The sequence below is a fragment of the Phoxinus phoxinus genome (assembly GCF_949152265.1).
Source record: "Phoxinus phoxinus genome assembly, chromosome: 11".
NCBI lineage: Eukaryota > Metazoa > Chordata > Actinopteri > Cypriniformes > Leuciscidae > Phoxinus > Phoxinus phoxinus.
In genome coordinates this window covers 9166076-9176356 of record NC_136886.1, presented here as the reverse complement: position 1 = coordinate 9176356, position 10281 = coordinate 9166076, and the positions used below count along the sequence as shown (strand labels likewise).

Below are 10281 nucleotides of genomic sequence, written 5' to 3'. Positions count from 1 at the left end.
CCTAATGAGATGAATAATGAATTGAGCAGGCTATATGTGTTGTATTTTATTATTAAGCCTACAGATTTGTGTAATATTCTGAGTTTGCATTCCACTGTTTTTATTCATTTTTAGAAATACTCAATCTGTTTTTGGGCAAGTCAGATGAGTAAATACATGCTCACATTTAGATTCTAGAACTATACAATAACCATCATGATTAAACAGAGCACACAACGCCTCTGTACCTCACAAACGATTTGGGGGACAGGAGAGCTCAGGTGTAGCCTACCTTGTGTTACTTCTTTTTTTTTTTTTTTTTAAGTATCTCAGATATTTTGTTGTAAATGTAAAAGTAATGCATTACTTTACTAGCTACTTGAAAAAAAGTAATCTGATTACCTAACTTGCGTTACTTGTAATGCGTTACCCCAACACTGATAGCAATATTTGCATGTTTTATTAGTTTATTTTAGTCTTTTAATTGACTGTGACTGACAAACGTTTTGATGTATTAGCCAAAGTTACTCAAAACTCAAACTACTTTCAAAGAGAACATTTAATTCCAACGTAATATAATTGGTAGTTGACATATTATGGCAACAATTAAGAGGCACAAAATTGTAATGCTTAAATTTGTGGTGAATAGTTTGTGTCTGAGCAACGTAACTGAAATAACCGCCAGGGGGCGTCCTTGCACTCTTGATGCATGAAAAAACCTGTTGCCACAAGAACTTTACTGTTGAATCATGTAGAGTCCCTGAACAAATAGTATTATGAACTATGATACTAAGATGTTTTTTGACAATCATACCACTTTTATAATGATGTTTATTTTGACATAGGCCTACAATGATAATGCCATTAATTCTGTACATTATATAATATGATTAATTTTTAACCCCTTATATTGGCACAGCCATTACATATTTAAAACAGTAATATCCTATACTAAACCTAAATTAATCTTGACAAACTATATATCATTTGAAAGCTTACAATCTCTAGTTTACATATTTGGTGTCTGATTTTCAAAATAAATTACAGATGAGCCGTAATTTATCAATTTGCAACAAGAATATTTTCATACTCCTAATGCGTGTTCAGACCTTTATTTTGAAATAGTGATGAACATGAAAAATCATGAAAGAATGGTAGAAACCTCAGTTTGTTTTCATGCCAAGAGTTCAAAAGATAGCATCCATTATGTTATGTTATGTTATTTGTGATGTGACAGCGAGCTATAATGCACATACGTGCTCTTTTTGTGTTTCTTAGAGGTTGAATTCATTTTAAAATCTGCCAAACTTTTGCCAAACCATCCTATAGCCTACTTCTGAATAGGATGTCTACTTCATAAATTCTATGAAAATGGTAAAAACAACTAGTGAAAAAGTTTGGTACTGCGCCCAAACAAAATCTCACTGAAAGCTTTTTTTTGGAGATATCAACCTAAAATTTGAAACACTGAAACTTGTTCAGATTTTTGGCTTTGATTATTTATTTATTTTTGCATTTTTAGAGTCCTCCAGGTTTTGAAAATATATATTTTATATAAAATATGAATAATTTAATTTTTAACATTGAATTCCAACCATTTAAGGTCGGAATGTGCATTTTCATGTCTATTTAAAAATAAGGGGGTGCTGCTTAAGGGGTTAATATACATATTTCAAGTTATTTTTTTGTAATTTATAAGATGGTGTTCACCACAGCAACATTTAAAACTTGATAATTAATTATTTAACTGACGATTTTTCTTTATTAAAAAACAATTCTTCATCAAAACAGATTTGTTGAATGGTTATAACATGATACTGACAGCAGATTCTCCCAGTCTGGGGTCTGTCTGCAGCTGATCCAGGCCAATCTGATCTGACACACATTATCACTGAGCCGTACTAACATTCACACCAACCGGGGAAAGTACAAATGAGGGAGCAGAGAGAACACATGGCCTTTTGCTCAGTACTTTATACACATTTATGCGCACATCAGCGGCTGATTCTCTGGTGTGCTTGTTGGTTAGAGATGAGCAGTTGTCTGCGCTTTAATAAAGAGATACTTGTTCAAACTGGTTATATAATGGTCAGTGAACTGTGAGATAACACCGAGGTGAGGCCAAGCAAATACCACACAAATCACACATTCTTTTCTCCCCCAACTAGTTTGTTTTCTTTTACATCTCAGTGTCGTGTCGTATAAGGGGAAAAATGTAATTTAACTTGATTTAGCATTTTTTTTTTTTTCTATGTGTATATATACCTCTTGTACATTTCTTTTAAATGAGTCATATTTCAGCCATGTGGAAGGATGTGGAATCTGGACTGAGAAGAAAGCAGCGTGATACATAAGCAAAACGTTTGTTTTTTACATATAAAGCCTTCCGCTTCATTTATTTTTGTGGTGTTTGCATTTCTCAGTGAGATATGGTCAATTTGAGCTGCTATTTTCAGATGCTGTTGACATAACGCAGGACCTAAATTCTTCAGTTGCTAACTCTGCTGAGAGTTACATGATTTATTTTATGGTTTATGTGACATTTCCGTTGGCTCATTTGGCCACTTGGGTTTGCTGTGCTCCTTCCGTTATGCCTTACATAATTTGGTTTAAAATAAAAAGTTCATCTACTTTATTAAATGCTCAGGAAGTGGACTGCCTCAATACTGTTCGCATCAGGTCTTGAAAAGTGTTCTTAAAAGCACTCAGTACAATAATAGGCATATAGCTGGACATTATTACTTAAATCTTTCTTTCAATCTTAATGAGCTGACATGCAAATTACAAAATACCAATGAAATCTATTTCAGATATAACTGCCACAATCTATCTATCTATTATCTATCTATCTATCTATCTATCTATCTATCTATCTATCTATCTATCTATCTATCTATCTATCTATCTATCTATCTATCTATCTATCTATCTAGGTAGATTTTCCCCTATGCACCTGACTTAAGTTTACCTGCGGCATCTCCAGTCAAGCAGTTGACATTTGCACAATTATACTCAGTTGAATTGACCTTTGACCTCTGACCTAAAGAGTTGCCATTCTGACCACATAAAATGCCTAGACTTCTAGTTCCCTGACAGCAATATAACCCCGCCTAAGAGTCTCACACTGAGTCGAACGACGTCTCGTTCCTTTTTACACTAGTGCTGGGAAATAAGGTCTCCATAATATAACCTGCAGCATTACAGACTCCAGACAATGCCTTCGAATAAGCTTTAATCACGGCCGGAGCATCTCAGACCAATTTTAGAGAAAATCCCACCAGCACAAAGAATACTATTGGAGAGAATCTATCTATCTATCTATCTATCTATCTATCTATCTATCTATCTATCTATCTATCTATCTATCTATCTATCTATCTATCTATCTATCTATCTATCTATCTATCTATCTATCTATCTATCTATCCATCATCCATCCATTTATTTATTTATGTTTATTTGTTTGTTTGTTTATTATTATTATAATAATATTCAAATAAAAATATTAATTTAATTATTTAAAAAATGCTGTTTATTACTGAAGTGAAATTAAATGTGGAAATAATAACAAGCATTGTCTGAAGTTTCTCTTTGCTCTTTCTCCCTGCTGTTTAATGAAGTAAAACATTTAAACTTTGTGTAAACCCCCTGGCCTGGTGCACAAGGTATTTTCCAACATGAATGAATGAATGAATGAATGAATGAATGAATGAATGAATGAATGAATGAGGCATTTACTAATTTGTTTAGAGAGAGTAAACATAGTTAGTTCCACATATCCTCAGACACTATAAACTATACTGTAGTAAATGAATGCATGTCAACAAATGTCCGAGCTGTTTTGCTGATTTCTGTGTGTTTCAGATTAGTGGGAGTTTTTTTTTCTTTCTTATATTTAGATGCATCTATAAATACTGTTAGTGAGTTGGAGAGGCGTCTAATGAGTCAGAATGTGACGGCACATGTGCAAACACACATCAGGACAGCAGAGGACAGAATGCTTCAGTAGACAGAGCACTTTACAACTCAACAGATTCCTAAACAGAGGGCAATATTGGAATCATTTGGGAAGTCAATACATCTTTAAAATGAGTTCTAGTCCTATTTTATTCCTTCTTAAAATGGAAGGACGCCCTTGTGCACCAGCACCCAAACTATTTCCACCAAAGTATTATTCAGCAGACTATTGCACGCCTCTGAATACCTTGAACCGGACGCCAGAACACTTTACAATTGCTTGAGACATTGTTACATCATCCTTGTTACATCAAGGCTACAGGATTCAGTGCTTCACTGCCATTTCACTAGGTTTTTAAAGGCATAGTTCACATAAAATGAATAGTTCACATAAATGCATTTACTACTTGTGTCATTTCAAACCTATTTTTTTATCAGAACACAATAGGAAAACAATTTGTGCGCTTTTTTTCCCCAATACAACAGCAGTTTGTTGTAGCCATGTCTGTCATGCTCCAAAACACTTTTAAGAGGTCCAAATGTACTAAATTTCACAGTCTTCTGAAGGCATGATAGCTTTGTGCGAAGAACAGGAGAAATTGAAGTTTATTGTATTTTTCCCTGTTTCAGGTTTAATAAAAATATATTTTTTTTAATAGAAATTAAATAAGATAATATTATACTTAATCGGAAAAAAACACACATAAAAAATAGATTTAACAGAAAATGAAAACCTTTGTCTGAAAACCTCTTCTTTCCTTCCAACCCCTTTCCATTTTCTTCAACTATCGAGTATCGAGTATCGGTTACGTTAAAACAACGCTTAGTCAACCCTGCCCTTTCTCTCTGTCTCTCTATTTGAAATATTTTTTTTTATTCAATGTAAAATTCTAAATAGAAGCATTTTTATTATATACATTTATGAAAAATATTTTATAAAATTCATAAAATAATTAATGAACAAATAAGACATTTATAAGTAGATAAAACGTTTATAAATTAATAAAAATTATAATTCACTCAAATTATTATGCTGAAAATATAATTTACAATCAACAAAACTGTATTCAAATTAGAATCATTTTCATTATATACATTTTTTAAATACAATTTGCAAAATACATTTTATACTTTTCTATTGTATGTAATGTGAATATAATAGCTCAGAGCTGCTTTGACAGAATATTCACATTACATACAATAGAAAAGTAGAAATGAAAAAAAAAAATTTCTTCATAGACTTCTCACTTAATCTGGCAAAGCAACACTGTCTTTTTCTTGACTCACCTGAGAATCACCTGAGCATTTGCAGTTATGTTAATGAAATAATAGGCCTATAGCTGATCAGGAATATGTTGGTGGAATGGATAGATGTAGCTGATCTTGTTAGTGTAATTGGCAGGCCTGATTAAACACATGTTGACAGCACAGTCAGTGAAGGAAGTCAACACAACAGCCTACAGCTAATGCTATATGAGAGCGGCATTGACGTCATTGCGGTGCTTATGTAAGATTCGAATTCTTTCTTGGCCTGGATTTCTCTCACTCTCTCTGACTGTGGTCAAAACCAAGGGGCATTCATGACCTATACGGCTGGCCCTGTCAGGGTGTGTTTCTTCCCTGAATTCTCTTTTTCCCCCCTCTGTTAGTTGCTAAAGTGTTAACCTGTATCATGTGATGTTGGCTATATGGATGAGCAGTGCTAGTGTCTTTTTTCCACCTGTTTGAATGTATCATATGAAGAACCATGCCACACAAACACATGCTTTCGATGGGACTAGAATGGGATGAAATATTGATTTGCATCAAGGGTCGATGAAGTGACCTCTATAAATGACCCTGCTAGTTATGACATACAGGATCACTGATGCCCTCGAATTTGAATAAATGTATATTTATTTTTTAGACTTTATATTTATTTCTAAATGTATTGTTTATTTGTTATTTTATATTATGTATTTTGCAAATTGTATTTAAAAAATGTATATAATGAAAATGATTCTAATTTGAATACAGTTTTGTTGATTGTAAATAATATTTTCAGCATAATAATTTGAGTGAATTATATATTTGTTTTTTATAAACGTTTTATCTACTGATAAATGTCTTATTTATTCATTAATTATTTTATGAATTTTCATAAATTCATAAATGTATATAATAAAAATGCTTATATTTTTAATTTTACATTGAATAAAACAAAAAAAATCCAGAATAGCCAAACCATCAAATAGCCTATACAATTCAGCTAATGAAGGAGAAAACAAAGGCTGACTTCAGAATGAAATAAATTGTACTAGCATACTATTCAGAATTCAGCTCAATATGTGCTTTTGTGTATGTTCAAAAAGTATAATAATTGTAAGAACCAATAGAATCACGCATTGCATAGACTCCCACTCATGCAAGTCTGGAGAATCATGACTGTTAATGAAGAGGGAGGGATTATCATTAATTAGCCAAAGTCTGTATGGTACAAAAAAAAACAAAGGGCAGCATCTCAGCAGTGTGACTACTGTTGAACAATGGCAGGAAGTTGGTGTGCGCGTCAGTCTCTGGCACTTTGTGTTTGGGTCTTTGCGTTCAGTCATGCTGTTCCACAGTGGAGTAATCTGCCCCAGAATCCTCAATCTCTGATGTTCCAGCAAACTGACCAGCGGTTTCAACAGCAAGCTAGTCAACAATTTCCTCGGCCAGTTCAGCAACAAACTAGTCAACAGTTTCCTCAGTCAGTTGTACAGCAAGCTAGTCAACAGTTTCCCCAGTCAGTTCAACAGCAAGCTAGTCAACAGTTTCCTCAGTCAGTTCAACCGCAAGCTAATCGGCAGTTTCAACAGCAAGCTAGTCAACAGTTTCCTCAGTCAGTTCGACAGCAAGCTAATCGGCAGTTTCAACAGCAAGCTAGTCAACGGTTTCCTCAGTCAGTTCAACAGCAAGCTAGTCAACAGTTTCCTCAGTCAGTTCAACAGCAAGCTAGTCAACGGTTTCCTCAGTCAGTTCAACAGCAAGCTAGTCAACGGTTTCCTCAGTCAGTTCAACAGCAAGCTAGTCAACAGTTTCCTCAGTCAGTTCAACAGCAAGCTAGTCAACAGTTTCCTCAGTCAGTTCAACAGCAAGCTAGTCAACAGTTTCCTCAGTCAGTTCAACAGCAAGCTAGTCAACAGTTTTCTCAGTTTCAGCCTAAGCAGCCAGTGGCACAGGCAGAGCCCCTTGACAAATGTGCTGTAGCTGATTATGAGCAGATCCAATGTGGACCACCTGGTATTAGTGGTGCTGAGTGTGCAGCTATAAACTGCTGCTTTAATGGACAGCAATGTTACTATGGGAAGGCTGGTAAGATTGAATCAATGCAAAGTGTTCATGTTAAACTGATTTTCAGCAATAACCTGCTCTTGTAACTCTTTCCAGTGACTGTCCAGTGTATAAGAGATGGTCAGTTTGTGGTAGTGGTGGCTAGAGATGTTACGCTGCCTCGACTGAGCCTGGATTCTGTCCGTCTCTTGGGTGGAAGTGACCCATCTTGCAGTCCTGTGGGATCCACACCTTTCTTTGCTATATACCAGTTCCCTGTCACTGCATGTGGCACGAGCATGATTGTGAGTAGCTGCTTGTGTTTTTTTTTCTGTGTGGCTTAGGATGGACTGGATGCCAACAGTGTTACTATTTGCAGGAGGACAGTGGATATGTGGTGTATGAAAACCGAATGATCTCCTCGTATGAAGTGGGTATTGGACCACTTGGTTCCATCACAAGGGACAGCCATTTTGAGTAGGTGACCTATGCTTTATCATAAATGTTAATCATTGACAACTGCTACAAGCTCATGGTTTGTCCAGGCTTCTCTTCCAGTGTAGGTACTCTGCTACTTCTGTGGAAGCTCTGGTTGTGGAGGTCAACAGTGTTCCTCCACCTCCACCAGTAGCTGCTCCTGGACCCCTCAGGGTTGAGCTTAGACTGGCAAATGGTCAATGTGTCACTAAAGGCTGTGCAGAAGGTAAGGGTTTGTCCCAAGTATAACTAACGCCTCTCAAACTCCAGGTTGCAGCAGTTTAGTTTAACACTGTATCCTCAGGGGATGAGGCGTACACATCCTACTACAGTGGTGCTGATTATCCAATTACAAAAGTCCTGCGAGAGCCTGTGTATGTTGAGGTGCGCATTTTGGAGAGGACCGACCCCAACATTGTCCTGATGCTGGGACATTGCTGGGCGACACAAACCCCCAGTCCACTCAGTCTACCCCAATGGGACCTTCTGGTTGATGGGTGAGTAAGGCCAGTCTTTATCCATGTGCTGTAAGGCTTTTCTGAATGCCTCTTTGCCTTTCAGATGCCCTTACCAGGATGATCGTTACCTGACCACATTGGTTCCAATGGCTGGATCTTCGGGTCTTCAGTTCCCAACCCACTACAAGCGCTTTGTTGTGAAGATGTTCACATTTGTGGATCCAGCATCACTGGCTCCTCTGCAGGAAACCGTATGCTCTGCAGCCTTACCTCAAGCCTTAATTTTAGTGCTTTTTATATTGAATTATAAGGCTTAACCCTTTCCCCTCTGTTAGATCTTCATCCACTGTAGTACAGCGGTGTGCCATCCCTCTTCTGGCACCTGTGAGCAAAGCTGCACTAGGAAAAGTGAGTGCTTGCTGTAAATTGACTTCAGGAATAACATTTTATTTGAATGCCTCATGCTTCTATCACTTTTTTTTTTAGGAAGAGATGCGCATGTCAAGACCATCTCTAGTGGGCAAACTGTGGTGTCTAGTGGAGAAGTTATCCTGGTCATGTGAATTTAGTTTTTTAATAAACTTCCTGATACTCAACACTAGTTTCTCTCTGGTATTGATTTCTGACTGGAGTTGGATGTTTCGTGATTGTTCTCACATTTTTAAAACTCATCTTTGATTACCAAAATGACATATTTAAAAAAATGTTCCTTGGAAAAGTTCTTCATGCCTTAAAATTGCTTGAATGTAACTACACTGTTGCCTCATTTAGTATACGTGGTTCTATGAATATGCAACAATTAGCCCCGCCTCCATTCACTCACACCAGTTCAGAAATCCACAAGTTGACGTGTTTTAACAGTTTAGAGAAATAATGCTTTTGAACTTTTTCATTGTGAAATCTATTATTTGCATTTGTCCCAATGGAGACAAAGGTGATGGCAGCAGGTAAAATAGTTCCATAATATGTTTAGTTGACGAGAAACTTTGGATGGAGCCTGTCCTCCTCTGACAAGACAATAAATGTTCATTTCAATAAATTTGGGATATATTATTGCCTTATAATTTCAGGGCTAGGGTTAGGTTGGTTGGTTAATATTACAGCTAGAACATGACGGCTGCACAAATAGATTTTTAAATACCAGTCACAGTTTTTATTTTATTTTTGCAATTTCAGGGATGAAAAAATTATAATACAGACATAACTGAAATGCAGGACACTATTTATGTATTAAGGGACGCACCAATTTCGGGACTGTCACCCTAAGTTGTCGTCTCTAAGAAATTTCCCACGAAAACTCAAAGAAAAAACGTTTCCATTTTTAGTACGTCGTTGTTGTGTAAACACCCTGAAAATACAGGCCTTTTGCCATGAAAACCATTTCAAACATTTCAAATATATTTCGAACTGTGTGAGTTTGAATAAACTTTTGTTTATTTTATTATTTATAAATTTATTTTATTTTTTATTCAAGCTAGAGAATTGTCCCAGTTTTGTCTTTATCAAAAGCATCTCACATTGGCACTTGGGAAGTTAAATATATCAGGATGATGCCTGACAAATTAAATATTTACTAATGTGTGTGCGACCTCAAAAGGTATGACTCAGTTCGCAGAAAAAGACAAAAGAAACCGAGCAATGCTTTGCCCTCACAATGGTCTATTCTTAGGGACAAAGAAAGAACAAAGGAAGAATAGACTGAATTGAACTAAAACAGAGCACAGCTGAGTGTCTTTAATGAGCATGCAAATGTAAACTCTTCAAAATGAGCCAGCTGCGTACTTGAAACCAGTAATTAAGTAAGGTGAACATATCCCCCATATGTTTAAGATTGGGGTTTAATTCACTTGATATGCCTGACATTTTAAAGGAGGTGTAATAAGCATACCGTATGTAGGCCAACACATGATCCCCAGTGCAAAAGAAAATCTACTGTTCTGTTGCCATAGCGATTTCAGTACTACCAAACAGGTCCGTTACCATGGCAACCACCACGCTGGATAAAGGGTGATGCTGAAATATTCATCAAACAAACATTCAGACAGAAAAACAATCCTAAATCATGTACACGCACTGACCAATTAGCATTTACATTGGCACTGACACACACACTGGCCCT

At 36.2% G+C, this 10281-nt stretch overlaps 1 protein-coding gene across 1 annotated transcript; it reads left to right on the top strand.

Annotated features, from left to right (window-relative positions):
* Positions 1-6420: 6420 nt before the first annotated feature.
* On the top strand, positions 6421-8825 carry LOC307006919 (zona pellucida sperm-binding protein 4-like). Its single transcript, XM_079628441.1, has 8 exons — positions 6421-7269; positions 7345-7532; positions 7607-7704; positions 7773-7930; positions 8009-8201; positions 8266-8413; positions 8498-8570; positions 8649-8825. The coding sequence occupies exons 1-8, from the start codon at positions 6462-6464 to the stop codon at positions 8723-8725; spliced, it is 1743 nt and encodes a 580-aa protein (XP_079484567.1). The 5' UTR covers positions 6421-6461; the 3' UTR covers positions 8726-8825.
* Positions 8826-10281: the final 1456 nt, after the last annotated feature.